This window comes from Sminthopsis crassicaudata, chromosome 3 (assembly GCF_048593235.1).
Source record: "Sminthopsis crassicaudata isolate SCR6 chromosome 3, ASM4859323v1, whole genome shotgun sequence".
Lineage (NCBI taxonomy): Eukaryota > Metazoa > Chordata > Mammalia > Dasyuromorphia > Dasyuridae > Sminthopsis > Sminthopsis crassicaudata.
In genome coordinates, this window is record NC_133619.1 from 475,134,172 (window position 1) to 475,162,020 (window position 27,849).

The following is a 27,849-nucleotide window of genomic DNA, read 5'->3' on the forward strand; positions in this document are numbered from 1 at the left end:
GGTACTGCTATTTTTTGTGTGTTTATTCATTCCAAATATTAGGTGAATGACATTTCTGATATGGTGGTACCTTGGCAACCTCATCAATTTAGGTGATCCATCAAAACCATCAGTAATCTTCTTGGAATTTGAAGTCAGACACAATTCTAGATCTGGAGCTAGGAAGATCTGAGTTCAAATCTGACCTCAGACACTTATTACCTATGTGACCTTGGGAAAGTCATTTAACCCTATTTGCCTCAGTTTCCTCATCTGTAAAATGAGGAAACAATAAACCACTCCAGTGATTTTGCCAAGAAAATCCCAAATAGTTGGACATGACTGAAGAGACTAAACAACAATAAAAATATAGAGTCTAATAGTAGTGCATGACAATAGAGGTAATATCATTTTACTCTCCTACATGTACACTGTTTCAGTCAAACTGACTTTCTAGCTCTTCTTCATTCTTTACCTTTCTGCCTTTGGATACAAATAAAGCTACTTGACCATGCCTTAAAACCAAATCACTTTGGCTATCACCCATTGGCCAATAATATGTCCCAGCTCAAGCCTCACTTGGTCATTTTTGGGGTTTTAGTGGCTCAGAATCAATGTAAATAGCAAATGTTTCTGTTCTAGACAGAAACTCTGGGGTCTTACTTTGATTTTGTTTTTGGGAAAGCAAACTAGGCCATCTTATGCATCATTTCTTACCTAGACTTAAATAACAGATTCACTGCATGGGTATTGACTTAGAACACCTGAGACTTAGAAAATACCTTAGCTTAAAAAAGGCCAACGTCAGGGGTCATCTCCAGTCATCCCGACTTATGTCTTTCCACTAGACTCAGATGACTCTGGAAGAGTAAGGCTGATGACTTTGTAAAATCCTGCTTCACTTACATCCAATTCACTTGCAAGTCAAGACAGCCCCCTCCTGATGTGATTGGTCCTCTTCAAGAATGAGGGAGGAAAAGCAATATATAGTTCTCATGTCTGATATGTATTGTGAGAAATGCTGAAAAGTTGGGTTTCTGCAGTGTTTCAAGCTTTGAGGTAGTGTGGGATAGTGGATACCAATGACCAAGAGGTTTTCAAAATGTGAGAAGTTAAGGAAGGTTAGGATTTATAGAACAGTTAAGAGCTCAATAGAAGCCTTGAGCAAAAAAGAAACTGAGGGCCTAGGAAGGCACAGGTGGATTCAGCCAATCAAAAAAGACTCTTGTGGTTTTGAGTCTTAAGATAACAGCTGATCCAGCCCAAACTAGTTGGGGTTAATGTATGATGGGGGGCATATTTTATACATATTAAGGGAAAACATGTAGGGGCATATCAGAAAAACTGTAACCCGGATAAAACGGGCCAATCTGTTCTATGAAGGGAGGAGCTGCATCACACAAGGAAGTATAAAGTTTCCTCCATTTCTGTACTCCCTGCTCCCTCTTCCCAAAGAAAAGTAGGACCCCAGAAGCGTTAAGAGGATTCCTTAAAATTCTTCTTTAATAAATTTTCCTTGATATCTGATTTTTCAATGTTAAGAGTATTATTTCTAACAGTATCTATCTGGTGCTTTCAACTGATAGAATTCTTAGTTTCTTCAAAGCTTAGGTACACTCTCTATATGAAGACTTTTCCTAATTTCCCCAATTATTTGCATTTTCTCCCTCTTAAAACTATTTTTAATTTATTTACTTGGATAAATATTGTATTCCCTTAGGAAATAATATAAGTTCCTTGAGATCAGGCACTCTCCCCTCTCTGCCCCACTATAATCTCAGCCTTTGTAACTGTGCCTTCCATAAAGGGTTTAATATGCATGTTGTGAATGGAGAGTATTAAAAAGTATAAGATTTTAAGTAGGGAGACCAATTAGGATAGTAGAACTTGAAGGCAGGAACTATGTATCTCATTGATTTTTTTTTATTTTCTACTGAAACTATCTCAGTGTCTGCCATGTAACAATTCAATAAATGGTTGTTAAAGTGAATAGATTCTAAGGGTGGCCCAATGTGACTCAGCCATGTCTGCCACTTACTGTCTCTGTAATCTGTTTTCTCCTGCACCCAACTGAGACCATGAAGAACAAACAACAGGAGTAAAACCAGAACAAGAAAAATGTTTCCAGAAGAGAAGCTAAAGAACTCTTTCCTCACTCAATTTCTGCTTCACTGGCCAGGTATGTTACCAGGTTAAAAATACTAAAAAACACCCATATTGGCCTTTCCCCAATATTTCTTTGTAAAAGGAAAATAGTCAACTGATACAAAGTTTATTCTGAAGCAGGGAGGTGAAACTGTTTTATTTTGCTGTTCACTTACAAAATACATGTTTATTCTTCTGTCCCATCCCACAGCTATGATGTACCTAGAACAATAAAAAATTCAGAAGTCAGATATTTAAGCACTTATGAATTGCATTAATAAATCAAGGACCCAGGATTTCATCACACTAATATGAATTGCAAAACATCTATAACTTAGTGGTCAAGTTTTAGAAAGTTGAGTTTGTTGTACTAAATGACTTCTAAATATTAAATCTAAAATCTTATGAACTCTAACTCCAAAGTCCCAAGTTAACAGACAATTACTTCTTTCACATTACAGAATTTGGGGAATTTGTAAGTCTCAAGTAGAATGCTGAGCTTAAGTTACTCTGGGATGGTAAAAAAAAAAAAAAAAAGCATTTGAAGGGGCATATTATCCCCTAGTAACTTATTCATATTGAAAACAGGCAATGGTGTTATTATTTACTTTTATAGTATTTTATGGTATGGTTTCTCTTATTTGATACTTATAAGTTAAATATTACCTTATAAGTTAGGTTATTAGCCCCATTTTATAAATGAAAGAAAAGAGGCTTAAAAAGGTTAAGTAACTTTTTAAGTTCATATGCCTAACAGGGAAATAAGATTCAAATCTCAGTCTTCTGACTACAAGTATTCCTTCCACTATTCCATGATATAATAAATTGTTCAGAAATATGTTGGAAATCCTGGATTAGAGAGAAGAAGATTGGAAGTAGAGAGACCAATTAGAATATAGTATCTGAAGGCAAATTGTTCATGGTAATCCTTGAAATATTTGAGGACATTTGTAATGTCCTGTCCCTTCCACCAAGTTAACATTTCTGAAAAAAAAAGTCTTAGTGCTTTTGATATAACTTACTTATTTTGAAAAACTTCTACATAGGTACAGTCACAGACTTCATTGTGTTTTTCATCTGGAAAAATAATGCAATCAGCTTGTATTCTCAAAAACACATTAAATCAATCAGTTGGTCAACAAGCATTTATTAAGTGCCTACTATTTGCTAGGTAGTTATACACATTAAAGATATATAAACATAAAGAATAAAACAATTCCTGTTCTCAGGACATTTTCATTTCCACTATATACACTTGAATTGTTTTGATTACTTTGGGTCTGATTCTACTTGTGAATAGAGTAGAAACCACTGACTTTTTAAAAAGTTAATGATAACTTCCAGGCTCCTATTCAAAGACCCTGCAAGTCAGTAGAGCTTTGTCAGTTTACCAAACTGGACCTTAAAATCAGAAAGCTAATTTTCTGCTCTTCACAGTACATAGAGTCCTGGGCCTGGAATTAGGAAGACTCGAATTCAAATTTGTCCTCAGACAGATACATACTGGCAGATCTTTTGCCTCATTTTTTTCAACTTCAAAATGAGGGAAATAATAGCATCTACCTTCCAGAGTTGTTGTGAGGATCATATAGCTCATAGTACATAGAATTAAGCCTAGTGCTTTGCACATGGTAGGTACTCAGTAAATGTTTATTTCTTTCTTTCTTCCTTCCTCATGAGTAGGTCTATTACCTAATAGCAAAAAAACCTACAGCAAAAAGGAGGATCAAGATTTATGGTTTCAGGATATTTTTCATGCACACCCTCCCCAAATATTTTACAAAAATTCTTGTAAAACTTTAAACAAATCTTTAACTTCTTTTCAGTAGCCATTCATCACAATATTTTTATCAATAGACAAAATAAAAATATATTTGTAGTAGAAAAACATGACAATGATTGTAATAATAATGTAAAGAACCTATCTTACATTATTAATTATCTTTAAGTCTTTTAAGAAGTTTAATGGTATCCACAATATTGATATAAATAATAAGAATCATGTTTACATCAATAGATGCTGAAAACGTTATTGACAAAATTCTATACTCATTTCTTTCTTTCTTTCTTTTTTTTTTTTTTTGAGGCTGGGGTTAAGTGACTTGCCCAGGGTCACACAGCTAGGAAGTATTAAGTGTCTGAGGCTAGACTCAAACTCAGGTCCTCCTGCATTCTAGGCTGGTGCTCTATCCACTGCTCCACCTAGCTGCCCCTCTACACTTATTTCTATCAAGATTATATAAAGCATAAGAATAAATGAATATTTACTTCAAACAATAAATTTATCTAAATCTAACAACAAACATAACATGTAAATAGAAAAAAATTAGAGGCCTTTCAGTAAAATCAGGGGTAAAGCAAAGATGCTTATAATCACAATTGCTATTCAATAATATAGTGCTAAAAATGCTAACTATAGCAATAAACAAGGGAAGAAGAAGAAGAAGAAGAAGAAGAAGAAGAAGAAGAAGAAGAAGAAGAAATAAGCACAAAGAGAAAATTATTACTTTTTGCAAATCTACCAAGATTCATCTAGAAATTATACAATATTCTTTGCTAAATAATTGTGAAAAATTAATCAATAGGATGAGCTAATATCATGACAATGTTATCTAAATGAATTATTTGGTGCTATATCAATTAAACTAACATATTTTATAGATAGAAAAAATAATGAAATTCATGTGATGAACTAAAGATTAAGAATCTCAAGGCTAATAAAGGGAGAAAAATAAAAAGAAAAGGGGTTTTATAAGGACCAGATTTCAAATAACACTACAATGTAGTAATCATAAAAACAATTTTATATTGGTAAAAAGGAAAAAAATTAAAAAGAGAGAGGTTGATCAGTAGAACAAATAAAGTACATGACATGCACTAACAAATAAATACAATGGTATAGTATCTGATAAACACAAAGAACTCATTCAATAAGGGAAAGGAATTACCATTGGCAAAAATGCTGAGAAAATTAGAGTTATGTGTAAGAAATTAAGTTTAAACCAACACCTCACACTATACACAAAGAAAAGATACAAATGGATAGATGACCTAGCAATTTGGAACCATGCCCCAAAAGTTACCAAATTGAATATACCCTTTAATCTACTTATACCATGACCAAGTCTAGACTTCCAAGAATTTTTTAAAAAGAAAGATCTCTGTATGCTCAACTATTTATAGCAGCATCTTTTGTGGTAACTAAAAATTGGAGATTAAGTGAATGTCCTATGGGGAATGACAAAACCACTTGTGTTTTATTAAGGCAACGAAATATTATAGTACTATAAGTGGACAATTTCTGAAAAATAATTGTGAATATCATTATGAATTGATACAACATTATAGAGAAAAACAATTTTGAAAGACTTTGGAACTCTAATCAATACATCAATTAATATTAGAACAAAAGAAATGCTCATCTTCTGACAGAGGTAATAAATTTGATGCAGAAACATATTTTCAAACATGACAAATGTGGGAATTTGTTTTGCTGGACTCTGTTTACATGTATTATAGAGTTTGTTTTCCACTTGAAAAAATTTGCTTATAGAAGAGAAATTAATTAATTCAAAAACAAAAAATTTGAACAACAACAACAAAAAAGAAATCTGGTTGTACAAAGGAGAAGGAGAGACAGAATGATTGAATGAATTAGAAATAGCTATCATATGCATTCATTTAAAAGTAACCTCTCTTATTTAAAAAATAAAAAAGTTCAAAGTCACCAAGGGAAAGGACACGATAAATTCAACAGAGGTTATGCTTATGACCATTGTAAAAATCATCTAGATGAAAGGAATCTTAGAAGAAGCTATTTAAGAATTAACATGGACCACAGTTAGCATAATGGAAACAGGAAGAAGTTAAGAGAAAATTTTATCTTTAAGTCAAAAAGTAAAGTAGTGTGAGGTCCTGGTAGCTGAACAAAACGAAAGGAATTAAAAGGGCAGACAATGCCCTTATTTGATTAGTTATGGCCCAGGTATGAATTCAAAGAGCTGAGAGGCTCTAAAAGAATTAAAAGAAATCATAAACTCCTGTACAGATCAGACCTTATCAAAGCTAAAGCCAGCACTGCCAGCAAATGATATACCAAGAATAATCCCATTCACAGAGAGCCAATAGAAGAGAGTAGAGAGCAAAAAAGAGCCTAACAAGATTGTTGGCAGTTCTGCAGGAGAGCAGCTACATTAGAGCTGGAAATTCACTGGGAACTAATCCTAGTAATATGAATTGTTCCACACTGTGAGCTCATCTGTGCATGATCCTTAGATATACATCTTCCCTCCCACCTATGACATGGGGATCTGTGAAAAAGCCACTCCCAACTGGAAGAGGAAAATTTTTCTTGTCATTAATTTTGCTGGGCTGTCTTTTGCTTTGACTTGAGAATTTAGTTGGTCTGGTAAAAGAAATATTGGTGGGGGCTCAGAAGTTTTAGTTTGTTTTGCTTTGTGCTTTTGAACCTGAAGTATCTTTCCATTGTAGCTTCCTTAAATTTTCTGGGATTTATTTAAGATTTTTATTTTTTTTCTAGCTATGATTTTTTTAACATATGATTTTTAGTGATTTTAAAAACTATTATTCTGTTCTGTGTCAAGATGTTGCTGTGTTATTTTTGCATTGTATTATAGCACCATCGTTAGTCAGATATTGAATATCTTGTACACAGCAATACAACTTGACGCTCATTAAGTATTGTTAAGATAAGTATGATTTGACTATGAGACAGATTACATTGCAAAGACTCTGCATCATACTATGGTCACGGAGGGGGTAATATAAGGGATATGAGGATGAAGAAATAGAAGCTATAGTTTGTAAACTGAAACAGCAATACATTCCAGCTTGTTTAAAGTAATAACTGTTAATGAGATTGTTTGATAACTAGTGTCTTGACTTCCTACCCCGAGATGGTGAACATGGTTAAAGACATCTTAGTGAGAGGAGATTGGATTGTGGATGATATGAGAGGTTTTCTAGTAGAAACAGCACAAATCCCAGCAATTAAGGATACAAGAGTAGTAGTTATACCATCTATAAAGTCAATGACCAGGAATATACACCTTTTCTCCACAATCATTGATCCTGTGGTAGTTGTTACTCATGAAGTCTGTCTACTTAATAGAGCACTACTACATGGGTCTGAGATGTAAAACAGTGATCCATCTTAGAGGAGCATCCCTTTCTACCCAATGTGAAAACCTTCAACGTCTTGCTAGAAACTTGCACACAGATGGCATAGAGCCGACATGAAATTGGTATAGAGATATAGGGACAATTACTAGGGATCCTTAGAAGACCTTTTTATGACATTATGTTTTATCACCCCAAGTTCATGGGTTTTTAAATGTCTGTGGAAGTGGGGTAGCCAATTTGGCAGTATGAGAAGGAAACCTGTGTGAAATACTGTCGTTGACTATTTTTTAGTCATTATGCTTAGAATATAATGCTAAACACTCTAAATAAGTTAAATCAAGTCTTTCCCTCAAAACACTGATCCACAGAGAAGTTGAGAAAGAGAATAACACTTGACACTTTCATAATATTTTTAATCCTTTTGGCCCATAATACTCACTAAGTGCACATACTCTTATATTATGAGGCCCAGAAAAATGGAAATCACTTGCCTTGAGTCAGAGTTTTCAGACAGTGTCCACTGTTATAGTTCCAGATTCTTAAACATCCATCTCTGCCACCAGTGATCAGTCTGAAGTGGAATTATTATTTATTAAGATTCAAGACCAAAAGGTTCAATGCAGTTGAAAAGACAATTGAGAATGAGTGTACCTTCTCCCACTGGAATCAAATGTCAAGCAGGTGATTTCTGCATTGCCATGAGCTGCAATAAATTCAGACAGAAACATTCCTGTTTCAAAATCCCACACTTTAATAACCTGTGTAAGAGAAAAAGGAAAACTCAGCAAGTATTTGAAATAGGGACTATAATGATTATGAATATAAAGGATTTTTCCATTTAAAGACAAGAATCAAGTATATCAAAACAAAAAAGAGATACCACCTTTATCTATAGTTTTTCTGGGATGGTCTACATCAGTAAGAAGGTTGGAAGGTTTTAGTCATTTTTTAAAGAAACCATAAAGCAAAAGTGACCAAACTTTATCCTGCAGAGACAGAATTTGAATAGATTTGAACCAGTACAATTGGGTAGTCATCTTCCTAATGAAGATTTAAAGAAATTAGAAAGCTTCTCATTTTAAAAATTTTATTCTCTCCATTTGTATTTTTCATTATCTTCATTATCTAATGTATTCCTCATTCCCCTAATCAAATGACATATAGATAACACATATAACAAGTTTTAAATCAGTTCAGCAAAACTGATCAACACATCAACCAAGCAGGACAATGTATGCAATGTTCCAAACCCATAGAGCTCTAGTTCTATAAAGAAGAGAAAGAGATGCATTCTCATTTCCTCTTTGATATCAACTTTGGCCATTTATTATAAAATGTTCAGTTTCATTTTTTTGTTATTCTTTCCACCTATTTTATTATGAGGTTTTACTTTTATTTGGAGTTTGTATAATTCTTATGATTTTCTGTATTCACCACTTTTTACAGCATAAGTGATATTTAATTACAATCTTATAAAATAATTTGTTTAGCAATTTTCCAATTGATAAATTTTACTCTGTTTCTAGAATTGAGAAAAGTTCTTGCTTTTCAAAAAATGATAGTGGTGGGTTTGTGTTTTGGTTTTAGTTTTTTGGTTGGTTGGTTGGTTGGTTTGTTTGGAATGGCTTTTGTGGAAATGGTAGTAGCATTTTCTCCTATAACTTTTGACACTGTTCTGCCATTTGGCCATATCTATTTCTGATTAGATGTTACTATCTTTTTTCATTATTTGATTTTTTAAAAAATCCACTAAAAGAGATTAGCAGGTCGAAATCAAATAGGTTTAGGTAGGATCATTTCAAAAAGAGTTGGATGGCCACTTATTTTTAACTGGGAAAGGAATTAGCTATCTTCAAGACCAACTTCCCCAAGGTAACCAATGTGACCAAAGACTTCAAGACAGTAATTTTTTTTAAATTAATCTTTTATCAGTTCAAATATTGTCATAAATGTTAATAGCCCAATTCTCACCAGTGATTTTATAATACAAGCATGGCCTCCAGTGGTATTCCAAATAAGAGTTGTATAAATTATTCTCTTTCTCATACATGCATTGCAAAATGCCATGAACAGATCTCCAGATGAGAAAAGTTTCCTTTTCTGGGTTACCCTATAAGACAGGGACTGCCTTGGCAGTGGTTATACCTATAATAAATTCTTTTAATTCTTTTACTCTATATGTTGTGAATTATACCATTAAATAAAATAATTTCAATAATATGATACATTCCTAAAACTCAAGAATGGATTGGTTTAATAGAAAAAAGTCCCGGCTCAGAATCAAAAGACATGAATTTAAAATCTATTCCCACATATAACTTAAAATCTTACTAATAATAACACACATAATGCTTAAAGTTTAACAAAATGGTATCTCACAACAACCACATAAAGTAGAAAATGCAAGTAATCCAAATTTGTAACTTATTATCCATTATTTTCTTTTACTACTCTACCTTCCAGACAGATTAGGCTTCTTGCTGTTTCTCACCATAATGTTCCTTTTGTTAGTCTTTTCAAAGAACCAGTTTTGGAACGATCATTTCTATATCTAATTTATCTATTTTTCCTCTTTTTTTTTTTTTTTTTTTTTTTTTTTTTTTTTTTTACTATTTATCATTTCTATTTGTTAGTTTTCCAGTTTTCTTGAAATTAATATTCAGTTCATTAATTCTCTTCTTTTCTTTTCTTTTTTTTAATGTATAGGGATATAATTTATCCTTCTCTAAGGACTGCTTTAGCTACATTCAAGAAATTTGGAATATTGTTTTATAGCTTCCATTTTCTTTCAATCAGCAGATAATAATCAAATAACACTTATCTACTTACTCTGTGACTATGCTAAATACTGGGGATATAAATGCAAAAAAGACACTTCCTGACTTCAAATAGCTTACAGTTTAATGAGAGAAGACAACAACAAAGGGAAAGGAAATGGGGAGAAGGACTTCATGAGAGAGCATGGTAGAAAAGTCACAGAAGTCCCAAAGTAGTGCAGGCAGTTTGAAAATGAGATATCTGTTCCAAGTGTCTCTCTTAAATGGATGTTTTGGAGTTCAATACTCTGCCTTTTAATCAGAGGATAATAATGATAAATATATATAAAATTACTGAAGTCATTTGATCTAAGAAGTACCAATATAGTGCCAACTGGGAAATAACCATTAATTTTTAATAATATTATTTTTTATGATCTATTTTTATTTTGTGAGGCAATAAGGGCTAAATAACTTGCCCAGGGTCACATAGCTACTAAATGACAAGTGTCTGAGGCTGGATTTGAACTAAGGTCCTTCTGACTGAAGGGTTGGTGTTCTTGTCACTGTACTACTTAGTTGCCTTTATGATTTATTCTTTAACCTATTCATTATTTAGTATTTGCTAAATCTTCATTTGTATTTGTTTTTTGTTTTTGCTCCCTGAACTGACCAAAAACAAAATAAAACAAAACAAAATAACAACAACAACAACAAAAATACAATTACAAATGAAGATTTTTGAGGGTTTTTTAAATTTATTTTTTCACTATTTTTATTGTGTTACAATCTACAAAGCATATGTTTAGTCTCCTTTTTTTCATTTCGGCTTTTTAAAATTTATTTGAAATATATCTTTGCCTTACTACAGTCAATTTTTGTAAAAGTTCCATATTTTCCAGGAATTGTGTACATTCTTTAGCATCTCCATTTAGAAAATGCCAAAAGCTTTTTGTTTTAATTTCTCCAACAATTTGTTTAATTTTCCTTTTTGATTTTCTTTCTGTCAAATTTGTTCAAAACTGAGATAAGGTTCTTTAAAGTTTCCTGTTATTTTTATATTGTCTCTTGTAATTCAGTTAATGTTTCTTTTATGAATTTGATATTAAGGCATTTGAAACAATAGGTATATTGGTTCATTGTCTTATAGTTTCCTTATTTATCTCTTTTTTATGTTTGGAAGTTTTGTTTTTGCTTTGTCTGATATAGTGATTATAATGTGTACTTTTTTTGGATTCATCTAACAGATAGTCAGTTTTTTTTCAGCCCCTCCTTTTTATTCTGTGTATATCATTTTAGTTCCATTTTTTATCAGTAACAGATTGTGGAATTTTGTTCTTTCAATTACAATTTGTCACTTTCTCTTTATCAAATGGCTTAAATATATTTACATTTAAAGTTATGAAAAGTTGGTCTATATTTTACTTCTTTAGTCTCTAATATTGTTTTGTTTTATTTTCTTATTTTATTTTTGTTATTTCTGTTGTGTAGAACACAAATTCTACTTTTACAATTCTTATTTTTCTTGAATCATTTGGGAACATCTTCCTGTGGTCCCATGTTTTCTTTGGAATACATGGGTCCTCTACCTCATCAAATATTGATTGATTTTCCTTCATATTCCAATATTCATTTTGAGATGGTGAATTTATTTAGAGGCTCTCTAGACTATTTTTCTTTTTTTGTAATTAATATTTTGTCTACTGGCTTATGTGTTTGTACTTGAGTTTTTGAACTGATTTGTCTTCCTTCTGGGATTTTTTGAAATTTCTATCTTTTTCTCTTATGTTTCCTTATTGCTCAGTTCTAATTCCTTTCTCTTTCTGGATAGATTCCTGCACCTCCTCCCCACCCTCACTTCTACCCCAGTCTGATTCTCAGAGTTATCTCAGTTTACTCTCATGTTAGGGGAGTAAACTGGCCTCAGTCTCTGTTCCAGGTGACTGCAGAGGAGGGCAGAACCACCTTTAACTGGATGCCAGTCCTCTTTCCTTCACGTCTTGTACCTGTTGGTACCTGTCTTATGTGCTTCTATTCCTTAGTGCTCTGACTGTGCACTATCATAGAAAAATATGCACTGCCACCCCCAGTAGAACAAACTCTCTACTTTTCCTATATCACCACTCTTTTTCACTGAGTTGAATTCTGTTGTTTGTTGCCACAGAATTGTGAGGAGAAGGCAGAATTGGATGAAGGGATTCTGGTAGAGACAATAGCTGCAGGAAAGATCCTGAGTAGATCCTAAAGCATAAGCCCATGGATGCTGATGTAAAACGGCTAAAGCATGGAGGCCAGTAGAGGGTAAAGGGGGTTATACTGAGTGAACACATTAGTGGAATATTGCCTTCTCTATTAATTTATTAGAGTATTAACTCATTAAAGATCTTAGTGTTTTAGTCTATGGAGATAACTATAATTGCTTTATCTCTGCATAATTCTTATTTTGGAAAATTCTTTTTTTGAAAGGATGTAAGGACTGAATGTCTAGTCTCCCACCTTTTTTACAATGTGACATAGAAGTCTACAAAGAGCTCTAAAGGATAAACAGAGCTTATATTTTACAGGGAACCATTGGGGTTTAATGTGTGTGTGTGTGTGTGTGTGTGTGTGTGTGTGTGTGTGTGTGTGTGTGTGTGTGTACGTGCGTGCAAGCATGCAGAGTAGGGGGAGTGACATGGTCAAATCTCTAGGAGAATCATTTTCACAGTTATATAGAAGCTGGAAGGAAAAACTTGAAGTAGGGAGATGACCTAAGAGACTATAATAATAGTTCGAAAAAACGAGTAATGAGGGATTAAATTAGAGTGATGATCATATAAGTGAAAAAGAGGACACATGTGAGAGATACTTTGGAAACAGAAAAGAAGAGATTAGACAACTGATTGGCTACACAGGGTGCGTGAGAATAAGGAGTCAAGGATGACATTGAAGCTGCAATGAATAGGAGACAGTAGTGAAAATCTGGGAAACAGTAAAATGGAAGTTTAAGAGTATGCATTTCAAAGAAAAGATTATAAATTCTATTTTGAACCTGTTGATTTTGAGGTATCTCAAATCCAGTTTGAAATGTCCAATTTTGTTATTTTGTGTTATCCACTGTCATCTAGGAAGTCTCATACCCGGAACTTAAACGCAGGCCTTCTGATTTCAATGTCAGTGATTTTTTGATGATAGCAGTCTCCTATCCTATTTGAATATAGGAATCCATTTTTAAATAAAAAAAAAGAATTCTGAGCATTATCCCTCAGAAATTAGCTATACTATTATTATTAATTATTGAGAAAATCAATGATGACAAAAAGCTGCCATGATATAGTTATCTTTAAGTTTTTCTTTTACTAATTAAAATATTTATATGTATTTTAAAATGCATATATATATATATATATATGAAAGAAACAGTATTCAGTCTACAAAGGTATTACAAAGGCATATTGGTCACTCTACATATTTTGTTAGAGCTAAAGAAAAATCAAAATGACAATCTTGTTGCACCTAATGGATTGTCTGACCCTTGCTCTGAAAGACTGAAGGCTGACGAATTCTGGGTTCTATAAGGTTCTTACATAGTAAGAACTCTATAGAATTCAGTGACCTTTAGCCTTCAGCCTTTTGCTTATAAACTACTGCACTAAAGCATCCTGCTTCTATAAAGGACAATACTTAAGGCATAAAACAGTATAAGACTGAATATAATCATACCTCCCCTTCACCACTAATTGGTTTAATAACCACAAAAAACTATTTTAAATGTATGTTAAGTGAAATAATCATGTAGAAAACATTTGGCTGTGATCATTCAGTTTGTCTTGTTAGCATGGCATAAAAGAAAGGGCACAGAATTTAGAGTCTGGATAATTCCAATTCTACCATCTACTGCCTTTATGACCTGCCCAAGGTCTCTGAACCAGTTTTTGTTTTTTAATCTGTAAAATGGAGAGGCTGAATTTGCTGAACAACTCTAAACAAGTCAAGTGTTGAGTGTCAATAAGCACTATGAGTAGCTAGCCTGATGACATCACAGTGGATTTTAGTAATAGTGTATTAAAGAAAGTATTAAAGTATATTTTTAAAAAGTAAAAACTACTGATTGGAACAATTACTTATAGTAAATGCTCAAATATGTAATATAGTACTATCTAAAAGCAGGAATAGGGAGAGATTGGATAATGAGGGTTAATCATGGAAGGCTTCATGGAGGGTATGAGACTTCAGCTGGACCTTCAAGGTTCAACAGGATTTATAATGAAGAAATGAAAGATGAGCAAGCACAAGAAAAGGCATGGAGGAAGGAATGAGCGACAGAAAGCAGATCATTTCACTAGAACTGATTACTCATATTAGATAGTAGTGGGAGAAAAATAGTTTATTGTATTTATAACCTCAAGAATGTACTAGAAAGCCACTGTTCTAGGATATATAAATCACCTCCCATTTGAATGTAAGCTCTTTGAAGGCAAAGCTTATATTTATATTTCTAAACTTTAGCACCTGGGAGCACCTGAATGATATTAAGTGCTTAATAAATGTTTGCATTATTTTTGTTTTGGGCTTTTAATTTTTTCATACTACTCTGAATCTTTCCTATAAACATAAGTTCTTACTTGTATTTTAGATATCAGTGAAGGTATTTTTAATATTTTTGGTTTGAGAAAATTTTATTATTTTAAAATAAAAGTTATTAATATTAACATGTAATGGGTTTATTATTATTTTTAAAATAATAAATAAAAAATTTCAAATTGGTACATTTTATTTGCAATATGGTAAATATTGGTAGATATAACCCAAATAAAGAAAAGTTCTTTTTTAAGAATATAAAGGAATCCTCAACAATATTTAAAAGTATAAAGAAGTTCTGACCCCAAAAAGTTGAGAACCTCTGTAATACATCATATTGCTTCTCTAATGTATCTACTGTTAAATAAATAAGATGTGTGAAAAAGAAAATTGTCCCAAATTACTCACTTCCATTGACATAATGGTAAAATACTGAGATCTTGAAAGACAGTACTACTCTATTTCTTCTATTCTATTTCTTTCCTTTTTTTTTAAAAATATATTTCACAGAGGGGTAAAGAGTGAGTTCATAACAGTTGCTTAAGAAATAATTCCTTGGTTTCCTCTAATTTAGTCACTAAATATTCATGCTCAGGTTTCTAAGGGGAAGTTTGGCTGTGAGAGTCTATGCTGGCTACCTTCATCCCTTACTCTAGGTATCTCACCAGTCAGAGAAATCATTACCATTTTTGGAATGACTTGATACTTACAGACCCTTTTGAGCAGCTAACCACATGTCCAAATGTCTTGTTGTACCTGCAGCACACTACAGGTTCCTTATGAGAAACCACCAGGTGAGGCTCAGGGCGAGCTCTAGTTCATGAAAAACAAAATTAGCTCATGATAACCAAAACCAATCTCGAGGCTTCCGTCCACCATCATGTTTACCCAGTGACTTGGGTCACCCTGCCATCCACTTTCAAAATGAATTGGAAAATACTGGGAACTGAGAAAATGCATGCTTTAAATACTTTGTACTTGTTAAATAGTATGAGACAAAAATCTGAATTATGACCTTTTCCCTTGATCTCTCTATAGAGACAAGGAGATATAGATGGGGACACACATACACATACATATACATACAAACACAGAGGGAGGAAGAGGTGTGTGGGGGGGGGAGGGAGGGAAAAAGGGAGGAGGAGGAGGAGGAAGAGGAGGAGGAGGAAGAGGAGGAGAAGGAGAAAAAGAAAGAAAGAAAGAAGAACAAGAACAAGAAGAGGAGGAGGAGGAGAAATAAGGGAGGAAGGGAGAGGAGAAAGAGAGAGGAGAGAGAGAGAGAGAGAGAGAGAGAGAGAGAGAGAGAGAGAGAGAGAGAGAGAGAGAGAGAGAGAGAGAATGTATGCCTGTCTATGATAATGAAGATGGGGAGAATCACTAATTTTCACTGTATCCATTCTCTTTCAGATCAAGACTCAGTGCACAGCCAGGAATTACTTCCCTTCTCATTGGCTCTGGTATATACATTGACCTACTTTCTCCTTCATTCTTCCATATATACTCTGTGAATTCAACTTCATCCCAGATTCACTTATTTTTCTACTCCTTAACTCTCTCCATGATCCTTCCATAACTGCTGTATCTCTGTGTTCTATGTATAAACTGAGTCCTTCTTATACCCCTTAACTAACTCTTATTCCCACTAGTGTTCCATGTCACTGTGTCCTGACAAAGGCACTGTGACCACCAGAATTATGTCTCAGTCATTGTTCCTTCTTGAAGAGCTCCTATCCAGAGTACTCTCTTAATTTCTGAAAACCACACATCAGCTCTAAAATTTCTTCCTGACTCCATAAAATAGGCTCACCGAATAGCAATCTCTCACTAGGGATACAAGGTGATATTTAGTGCTTCTGAAACTTTAGGCAGATACAAAAATGATTTCTACAGGGATCCACTCCAAGAATTTTATATTGGTTAAGAAAAACTAGGCAAAGGCTGAGGAGAGAAAAGGTTTGAGCAAAACATCAGTCCAGAAAAGTCTGCTAACTAAGCAAGTTTTATGTTAAAAAGGTATGGTTTTAAATTTGTCCTCTTAAGCATTAATAATAGCCTGCATGTATCCTTTAAAATTTGCAGGTCATTTTAATATGCTATTGTGTTTGATCAACACAACAACCTTGTGAGACAATTTAATTTTATATATGAGGAAACTGAGGCTGGGAAGAGTTAAAGGATTTGTCCAGAGTTACACAATCAGTGTCTGAGGCAAATTTTGAACTTAGATCTTTTTAACTCCACTGTTCTAATTAGGTAAGTATAGGGTGAAAATCTGACAAGTAGAGAAATAAAGGCCTTTCTATGAGAAACTGACCCATTATTACAGCAGATATCTATGAGGGGAACATTAATGGAGAGATAGCCACAAAAAGAAAGCCATAAAAAGAATGTATCATCAATGAAACCCAAGGTAAGATTGATGGCTAGAAAAGAAACTCAGTACTAGAATGAACAGAAGCAATCATCTTCTAATCTTGACCAGTATCCAAGATAGGACATATGCAAAGCTATGCAAATTATAGCAAGTAGCAACTGGTTTCTGTCTGCTACAGAAGAAAGGAAACAATCATTTAAAAAGTTCCTACTAAGGAGTCCTGTGCTGAATGCTTTATAGCTATTATCTCACTTGATCTTCAGAACAACCCTTGGAGGTAAGAGTTATTATTATGCCTATTTTATAGCTAAAGAAAGGAGGCAGACAGGGGTAAAGTGACTTGTCCAGGATTATGTAGCTAGTAATCATCTGAAGCCAAATTTGAACTCAGATTTTCCTTACTCCAGGCCCAGAGCTCTATCCTCTGCTACCTAGCTGCCTCAAATGTTTAAGTGGAATTTAGCCAGGAGTGAGGGAGGGGTGATCTGAGAACATCATCATCATCAGACAGGAGTGAGACTGAAATCTTGGAAGGGTAGACTGTACCCAATATTCTCTGCAGGAGACCTGAACTCTTTGGGTTGACAAGCCAAGTCACATACCTCATCCTTAGATGCAGTAGAGAGACAGAATCCGTGGCAACACATAATACTTTGATGTTGGACAGGTAATGACAAGCTGTAAGCTCCCCCTGGATGCCGGTGGCTTTGGGGCAAGCAGTGAACAAGCAGTTGTGGTTCTCGAGATCCCAGATCTGGGTGGGAAGACAGAGGGAGAGTGTCATTTACAGCCATATGCCCCTAAGGGGGTGTTCATCTCAGAAGCAGGCACTTTGTTCTGGAAAGGCTTCCACTGTGTTCATACTTATGCAAAGCAGCCATCTGTTATATAGTAGAGGTGAAGGTCTAGCCTCTGTCATAAATTTGCATTTATAAACCCCCCTGCCCAAAAAAGAAAGAAAAATCAAATAAATAAAAAATGTTCCCTTAGTTCTTGTCCATTGCAAATTGAACAGATTTCTGAGATCTTCAGTGGAGAACTTTACTCTCCATCCACATTCCCACCTTTTCATCCCAAACTCTGAAGAATTCCTTTACAATGCTGAGATTACTAGGGATTACTGACATTTAAAGGTCTAGTTCAATCAAGCAATTTACTAGTACCTATTGCATGCCAAGCACTATGCTAAGCACTAAGCATTATGCTCTCAAGGGGCTTTCATTCTAATGGTTGGGGAGGGGACAAGTAGGTGCATTAAGATGATATATATATATACATATATATGCACATATGCATATTTATATAATATAAATATATATACACATATATATGCACATATGCATATTTATATAATATAAATATATATATACAGAGAGAGAGAGAGAGAGAGAGAGAGAGAGAGAGAGAGAGAGAGAGAGAGAGAGAGAGAGAGAGAGAGAGAGAGGATAAGTATAAATAAATACAAGGCAACTCAAGAAGAAGATTTGGAGCAATCACTTAGGCCATAAATTTAATTTTTCATCATAAAGAAGTTATTAGTTAACTACCTCAAATCTAGAGAAATTATTAGTGTTTTCTTTCTCTTTAAATGATTCCATTCAGAAATCCTTGATGCAAAGGCTACTTATCCACCTACTTGCCTCACACAGATTAGATTTTTAAAACTTGGTATATTCTGGAAATAAGTTTTGTATGACTGAATATGAATAATCTATATCAAATTGCCCACCTTCTCAAGAAGAGAGGAAACAGGAGAAAGGGAAGAAGAGAATTTAGGACTCAAAATAAAAATTTTAATACAGATAAAAAATTGTCTATATAAAAAAATCTGATATATCCATTTTAATTATTCCCCTCTATGCACACTCTCTAATTCAACCTCTCTGAATATATGATATTCTTATGCCTTGAGGCTTTTGATTGTGTTGTTCCCAGTTCCTGGAATGCCTTCCCTCCTCCTCTTCTCTTGTTGAATTTCCATCCTTCCTTTAAATATCCGTTCAAAGGCCAACTCCTCCAGAAAGCCTTTCCAAGTCTGTTTATCCCCCTTTTTTCCCTCCTCCTCCCAACAACTTCCCCTATTCAGGCTTCATATAACATTTTGTTTTATAATTCTCTAATGAACTTAACATGATTACTCTAGAGATAGCCAGTGGTTTAGTATAAAGTATATCCCACCGTTGCTCAGCTGTGGACAGAATGGGAATCTAGCGTTATATCCCTGGCTTGTCCTCAATTCATTCTCTGAATTATCGATATTTTATGTCAATTGACCAAAACACATTGGTGGTTGAACTGGAGTGTCAAGGGAAAGTTAATGCATTATAGTTATCTGAGTTACTGTCTTATCTCTGTGCATGACTGGAATCTTATTGAAGGCAAGAACAGTGTTTTATTTAACTTTGTATTTTCTCTCATGCTTATCACAGTGTTCTGTCAATAGAATAAAAGCTCTTTGAGGATAGGGTTTGTTTCATTTTTGCCTTGGTATCCTCAGTTCTGGGATTCTCTATGTCAGAAAGATAGATAATTAATAAATGTGGAAGCAATAAATTGTAGATAACTAATAATTATGTTTGTCACAATTGCTAAAAATCTTTTAAAATATCATTTAGGAAAAAATTAAGTTATTAATCAAATTAAGATGACATGGAAAATACTTTATTATCTTATAGAACTATATAAATTATTATTTTTTATTATTATCGGTTATTTACACTTCAGGATGGATCAGCTCATCATTGACGGAATTGGAGGGGATATAATTTCAGAATGGATGGTATTACCCTGAAAGGGCAGGGTGAGCAGTCTGAACAAAGGAGGAGTAACCAAGAGTAGTAGAAAAGGAACAAAAAGAAAGTAACAAACTTAAACTTAAAATGTTTCCTGGGACTAACCTTAGTTAGTTGTTTGAACATCTCAGGAATAGTCTTCTTTCTGGTCTCACACTGTTTCCTATGTGATACTTCCTTTTTAGTTACAAATAGGAATATCATAGATTTAGAACTAGAAGAGATTTTGAAGGCTATCTGATTCCCCTTCTAATATTATCCTTTCCCCCTATATAGGTAAGAAAGTTAAAGTCCAGAGAAGAGAAGGGACTTAATCATGATCACATGATAGGATTTGAACCCTGGTCTTCTGATTCCAAAATCAATGTTATATGTTGCAAAACAAAGTGAAATTAAAAATTCAAGAAATTGTGTGTACTTTTAAGAAGGCTAGGAGAATTCAGGAAATTCTTATAAAGAGGTTTCCATGAATTAGCAAAGTGGAGCATATGGACTGAAAAAAAAAATTAAAAAAAAAACAAAGATGCCAGATTCAGCTGTTTGGGCCTTCTATGATTAACGTATTGAATAAAAATAATATATTAAGAAGCAACTTACGTACCATATTTCAAGGATATGATTTTAGTGAACTTAAAATAAATTTTAGGCAGTGATTCAAATGTGCCTGAATCATCATAGACATGATGTTAATCTTGTAATGATGGATACAGATTGGGAAAATGTGGAAAGACACAGGAGAAATAAAGTAGAATACATGACACCTACCCACACAGAGAGTTTTCATAATTGGAGAGCAAAAGCAATTTTAGGGGAAAAATACTTCTTTGGAGTGTTTACAAAATGAAGCTTTCAAATTGAAAGCTGAAGGAAATTGTTAATGCCTTTTCATGAATTTAATTTTTAATGATCCTTATCAAAACAAAGTCTGTAAACTTACCATATTAGTTATGTTTTCCCAGAAGATTGAGGGGGAAGGAGTGTTTTTTGCTTTATGAAAGAATATGTGACTTTGGGCAACTAAATTTAGCCTTATTGGGGCAGTTGGTAGTGCCATAGTGCTCAGAGCGTGGGGCTTGGAATCAGGAGGACTTGTCTTTATGGTTCAACTCTGGCCTCAGGCACTAGCTATGTGATCCCTATGTAAGTCACTTAACCTTGTTTGCCTCCATTTCCTCATGTGTAAAATGAACTGGAGAAGGACATGGCAAACTACTTCAGTTTTTCCGCCAAGAAAACCCCAAGTGGGGTCATAAAGAATTGGACATGACTGAAATGAATGAGTAATAACAAAAGAGATTTAATCAATATTCCACATCTGGAACACTGTTTTTGGCCAAATTTTAGGAAGTACATTGGTAAACTAGAGTATATCCAAGATAGTGAAAAGTCTTGAATCTGTATTATATGGGAACTGCAATATTTAAGTTGTAGAAGAAAAGATCTGGCAGAATAGTTTAGTCCAATCCCTAGGATAGAATAGGGTAGGTTGAAGTGGTTATAGTTAGAGGTATGCTAGAATCCTCAAGAATCAATTTTTTTTTTCAACATGAACATTTATATCTTGAAAATCAGGACATGCAACAAATCCAGGCTTCATTGATTGTTTTGATGATTGTCTAAATGTTAATAACAATTTCATCTTTAAGGTATACTATCAACACATTTTTCCAAGGGAAAGCCAGTTGTTAGAAATTTATCAGCACAACACTGGCTGTACAATAGTATATAAGTGCTATAATGTGATAGAAACATTGTTTTGCTTGATCTAAGAGAACATAGGAATACCAGGTAGAATTTGCAAAGAAGAAAATTTAGATTTGATATAAGAAAAAGTTTCCTAATCATATTGTTATTGTTGAGTTGTTTTTCAGTCATATCCTACTCCTCATGACCCCATTTGGGGTTTTCTTGGAAAAGATATTGGGGTGGTTTGCCATTTCCCCCTTCACTTGTTTTACAGATGAAGAAATTGAGGCAAACAGGGTTAAATGACTTGTCTAGCATCACACAGTTAATAAGTATAAGAGATCAGAATTGACCTCAAGTCTTTTTGACTCCAGATCCAGCACTCTATCCACTGTGCCACCTAGCTGCCCTTTCTACTCATAAGAGGTATTAAAATATGGAATGAGCTATTCAGGAACTTTTTCTTATTAGTGATCTTAAAGTAAAACAACTAGATGGCCACTTGCCACATGGATTTTGGAGAGGAAGTCTTGTTCAGATGTATGGCTTTCTATGATGGCTTCAAGTCTTTTCCATTATGAAATTCTATGTATCTGTTATATATCCCTTCTAGATTCTAAGTCTTATTTTATCATCATATCTTTCTTAAAACCTAATAATGTCACTTAATATATGTTGAGTTGAATCTTTCTCTGACTGCCCCACTCGTAATCCTGGCCAGTCATAGCCACATGCCTGGCCCATAGTAGACATTTAACAATAGCTTATTGACTGACTAGTTATTGTGTTCTTAATTAGTGACAGCATGGCTGACTAGATAGAGGGCTGAGCTTGGCATCACAAAGACTTAGGTTGAAATTCTACCTCTGCCTTGAATTATCTGGGTGACTATAGGCAAGTCAATTAACTTTTCAGTAACAATTTCTTAAGATTGTTCATTAGAGAAAAGTTGCAGATCAGCTTCAGTGTAAGGAGTTTCCATACTGGTAATTTGCCTCACCTTGAAATCCCAAGTCTGCTCCCCAACCAATCCAAATGTTTTAGGCACTGTCCTAGGTGCTGATGATAGAAAGAATGACAAAATAGACTCTTCCCTCCAGAAATTTATATTCTAGGAGGAAATGGGACAGGCACGCAGTTATGGAAATACAAATTATATATTAGAGAGAAAGAGACAGAGACAGACAGACAGACAGACAGACACACACACACACACACACACACACACACACACACACACACACACACAGAAAATGAATGGTAAGGGAATCCTTAACTTGAGATGAGGAGATTCTCAACAATTTGGCATATATTTAAATTCAGGGACAAATTTTCAGAAAGATTCCCTTTTTGGATTTCAATATATAAAGACCACCACTAGCAAGAGCCTCTTCTTTTCTTGGGCAGTGGAGATCTATATCAAAAAGTCCTAAGAGCCACCTCCATGCTTCACACTTAAGATGCCCCAATGATATCATGGGTTGGGTGAAAAGATGGAGCATACTTTATTGAGAATAAAAGGAATGAGGAAAGAGATCTTTTCAGAACTTTGTGGCTGGGGAGTGGTCTTGCATTAAAGGCAAATAGGAACTTAAGAGGATTATATGAAGAGTAGAAGTAAAAATATTCATTCTCCAGGTGCCAACTGGACTTTCCTTCCACAAGCCCTCTCTTCATGCTCTTCATTTACATTGCTACAGAGAGATTCCCCAAAGCTGACAATAGACAGGCCCTGTACAACAAAGCTCAGATGCTGATCTGTACACCTTGCTACATGTAATGCAAAAAGGGAGACCTTGATTGTATTGTCAGTTGACATCGAAAATATTCTCTTTTCCTCTGCTGATATGTGGAGGTAAAAGACTGGAGCTAGGTGGCTTTTCAGCATGCCTGTTGGTTTTCTAGAATGTAAAAAGAACAAACAATTGTGTTTCAGTCTCACCTGTTATTTCCAAATGAAAACATCAGACTAAACATGGTTCTGATCTGGTGCTTCTATTCAGCCTGAAGGAGGGTTCAAGTATATTTCACTGTGGGATAAAAAGGCTGAAGCAGATAATACCCAGTTAGTGCAACATAACTCAGTGTGAGATGAAGCCCTGAGCTCTGTTGCTCCAACTACAGACAAGGTTGCTACAAAAAGCAGAAGGCCCAGGAGGTAGAGAGAAGAGGGTTGGCTTGGGCTGAATTCCAAAAACAGGTTGTTGTAACTTCACAAGGCAGGTGTTAAATAGTATTTAGAGAGCACACGAAAATGCCAGTGTAAATAAGGGCATCTGAGCAAGATGTGTTCAGTCATTTGCAAGAGTTTCCAATGTGCTGCTGCCCTATTCTCAATGATATCATGATATAGGGGCTGGGTGGCAGGATGGGGTGGACCTCACCAAGGATAAAAAAAAAAAAAATGATAAAAGAGATCTTTTCAGAACTATGTCTGGGGAATGAATTAATGATCTTGCATTATAGGCAAACAGGAACTTAAGAGGAATATGTGGAGAGTAGTTATAATAAGCATCTCTTGCTCTATGGAGTGCAGGATGTAGAGATATAACTTAAAATCTCTGTAACTTGTATAAATTTCAAAAGCTGTACTTGTTTGTTCCCACCAACACCCACATCTCTAGACCAATTTATACAACTAGAAAATACTCTCTTCCCAACCCCCATGACTCACTAGATATAAATTAGCAAATTGTTAGTTGACATTTACTGAAAACCTGCTGTTCACACAGGTGCTGGGCGGCATACATAGAAGGTATGGTTCTATCCTTGATGAAAACTCATGAAGAATATGATCTAATGACTCCCTAGGAGGAGGTGGGAATTCGATGATAAATAAGGGAGAGTTGATGGCATTCCACCCACTTCTGGTATAATAGCTTCTATTGTCTAGATACGCATCTAAACAAAGCCTGGATTACTCCTTGTCAGGTAAGTTGGAGTGGGGATTCTTCTCAGATATGTGTTGGTCTAGAAATGACTTCTAAGGTAGATGGAGTAGCAAAGTAGAGCGCCAGACCTGGGGTCAGAGAGCAGGGGATTCAAATCTGACTTCAGGCACTTATTAGTTATGTGATATTAGGCAAGTCACTTATTCTCTGTTTCCATATTTGTAAAATGGAGGTAATAATGGTATCTACCTTTCAAGATTGTTGTAAGGCTCAAATCAGATAATTGTTAGGTATTTAGTACAGTACCTGGCATTTAGTAAGCACTGTATAAATGGTTGTGGTAGTTGCCATTGTAGCTATCCTGAGGTGCTTACCAATTCTGAAATTCTATGACTCTGATTCATCCTAAAAATGAGAGATACAGACCTAATCCCAGTTGATTAAGGTGACCCATAGATATCAATAAGACTAAGGAAAGGGAAAGGAGGTCTTAATGATTAATAATATCTCAGGGACAATCCATGGAAATACTACCCAGGGAAGAAATACTTAGGTATGGATATATGCATTCTTATTTATTGCCCTTGATTAAGACAACTACCTAAAAGATCCTCCAAACCTCTGTGAGACTCAGTCAAAGAGAGACCTGTCTAGTAAGGGATTCTCATGTTCATTTGATGTTGGGAACATGGGAAAGCCTTTAGAGTTTGACTGTGCAGAATTGTGAATTAGACAAAGTTTATCTCTGATACCTCCCTTGCCTCTTCTTTCTACTGCTATCTCCAGTTTCTTAGTTTTTCAGTGTCTTCCCATTGTCTGCCATTGCCCCCAGCTAAGATGTTCCACCTATTCTGCTCTTTCTATGAAGTGTTATACTCCTTTATAACCTTGATCCCTTCCTGCCTCTTCTTTCCTAGTATTATTACCCACACTCTAAATAGATCTCAGTTCATTGTTAGGAAAAATCAAGATTGATTTAACCAAAGTGCACTGAATTATGAATGACTCAACATCCTTAACTCCTTCTCTTTGATACTGTCTCTTCTCTGGGCTTTTGTAACATTGCTTACTCTTAGTATTTCTCTTACCTGTCTGACTCTTCCATCTTTGGTTTTTGTTTTTTTGTGTTTTGTTTTGTTTTTGTTATGTTTTGCTGATTCACCTTTTTTTATTTCCTAAGTAAAATAAGTTTCCTTCTTTTATTCCTCAAGTCTCTCAAGTCTCTTTTCACTTGATTTTATACTCACTTCTTTGGTGAGCAATTTCTGTGTAATGAATTCAGTGATCACATCTATGTATATCTCTAAAATCCACACATGCAGCCCAGATCTTTCCCTAGGTCAGATTCCACAATTCCACTTGCTGGATGGACAGCTTCACTTAGATGTCCAGTTATCACCCCAAACTTAACTAATAATTCAAACTGAATTCAAACTGAACTAATAATCTTCCCTACCCCAAAATCTGCCTCTTTGCCAGCTTTCCTATTTTTATGGATGGCACTTCCTGTTCTTACCAAGACTTGAAATCTTGTAGTCATTGCTGATTCTTCTTCCTCACTTCCCACATATAGTCAATTGCCAAGTACTGTCAATTATCTCTTAATTCTGTTCCTTCTTCTCATCTTAGATACCTTTCAAACTTAGACCCTTTTTACTTCTCAAATAGATTATCAGGATAGTTTTATAAATGTTCTTCCTTCTTCAAATTTCTTACCTCTCTGATTCATTGGTCATATCACTTCTAGAGTAATTTTGTAGTTCATGAATGTGACCATTGTGACTTCCCTGCACATAAACCATCAGTGGTTCCCTATTACCTCCAAATAAAATAGAAGTTCCTTATTATGACATTAAATGCCTCTTTCCCTCCTCTCCTATTGTCCTGCTTAAAGCTCCCTTTCCAGTCCCATTCTGCAAGACTATCTTTGTACATGTATATTCTGGTCAAATTAGATTTCTTGCTATTTTTCAATTTCATCCCACTCCTACCACTTTTATGTATTTACAGAGACCATTCCCTGTTTAAGATGCACTCCTTCCATATCACTATCTATTAAAATCTTATCTCCCTCTAAATTCTCTTCCCTTTAAGTTTTTCCACTTGAATTTAGCTCAGGTACTACTTTCTTCTTGAAGTTATCTCCATCAATCCTATTATTGAAGAGGAACTTTTCCTTCCAAAATTTTTCATGTCACATTTTCTAAACATCCCATTTACCCTTTTCATAGACCTGCTAGTAACAGACATAGGGTAGCTTGCTATACTATAAGAGTATCAGGCATGTTTTAGTAGCAGAAGTAGGTTTGAGTTCTTTAATGTATTTAGCACCCGGGGTCTTGGGCAAGTAATCTTATCTGTTTCCTTGTTTGTTAAATAAAGACGAAAACACAACAACAATAACTGGCATTTATATAGGAATCAAAGTTAGAAAAGCATTTTGCATTCATTATCCCACTTGGGCCTTACCCCATGATGTAAGTACTATAGAATCATTACTTCCAAGAAAGTTGAAGTTTAGAAAGGTTAAGGGAACTAATTGTCCAAGCTCAGAGAAAGTAGGTGAGTTTTGTTGTTGTTGTTGTTGTTGTTGCTGTTGGTTTTTTTTTTTTTTTTAAATGATCATACAGCTAGTGACAAAACTGGGATGAAAAGAACTTATTACTATGAATATATCTTTCCTCTTTTATTAGATTCTAAATTCCTTCAGGGTAAAGATTATATTGGGCAGGAAAGTGGCATAGTGAGGCCTGGAATCAGGAAGGCTTGCATTCAGAGTCATCTTCTAGCCTCAGACACTCATTAGCTGTGTGACTCTGAGCAAGTCACTTCACCTAAATTTCTTCCTTTGTAAAATTGAGAAGGAAGTGGCAAACCACCTCAGTATCTCTGCCAAGAAAACCTACAAAGGGTCAGACACAACTGAAAAAAATGATGGAAAAAGACTATATTGTTTTGAACATCTCTGCATCTAGCACATTGTCCTTCATAGGATAAAAGCTTAACCAACAATGGATATTTCTTAAAGAAACTTTCCAGAATATTTGCATTTTTAAAAAAGAGCTCCTTAGCCCAAAGGGTTGAATTTTTAATGATCAGAGAATAAAAGATTATATGGTAATTATGAGATATTTTTGGCTGCAAAGGGACTTCGGGAGATACTTAAATTCTACATAAGAAACATCCAGGCTGTTATTTGTTAATCTGGCAGCATATAGTATGCCCCAGAGTTGATAGAATCAGAAATCTTACCCTGGAACATAGGGGTTCCAGATTCGAATTACTCGATCCATTCCACCTGTTAATAGCAAGTTGTTCCTTTTACAGAAAGAAAATGTTTTGACTCCTTTACGCACTCGGAAAACTGTCTGATCCCCCTCTGCTCGCCTCTGAGGAAGCCCAAGGGATGCTTGGTGCCATTTTTTTACTTTTCCATCTTTCTTAACAGCCCTTATTTCCTTCATCTTTTGCTCCACATTTGTTGTTCCAGTGGTACACCCTGAAAACAAAAACCAAAAAGCTAT

At 34.7% G+C, this 27,849-nt stretch overlaps 1 protein-coding gene across 1 annotated transcript in view; it reads right to left on the bottom strand.

Annotated features, from left to right (window-relative positions):
• Positions 1–27,849, bottom strand: part of LOC141559696 (cilia- and flagella-associated protein 337-like) — a 99,189-nt gene that overhangs the window by 35,977 nt on the left and 35,363 nt on the right. The window contains exons 4-11 of the mRNA XM_074297430.1: positions 27,578–27,824; positions 23,230–23,335; positions 17,559–17,710; positions 15,293–15,395; positions 7,918–8,024; positions 7,758–7,837; positions 3,147–3,201; positions 2,301–2,346 (exon numbers count right to left, since the gene is read on the bottom strand). Coding sequence (XP_074153531.1) covers positions 2,301–2,346; positions 3,147–3,201; positions 7,758–7,837; positions 7,918–8,024; positions 15,293–15,395; positions 17,559–17,710; positions 23,230–23,335; positions 27,578–27,824 — 896 coding nt within the window. The remainder of the gene's footprint in view (positions 1–2,300; positions 2,347–3,146; positions 3,202–7,757; positions 7,838–7,917; positions 8,025–15,292; positions 15,396–17,558; positions 17,711–23,229; positions 23,336–27,577; positions 27,825–27,849) is intronic.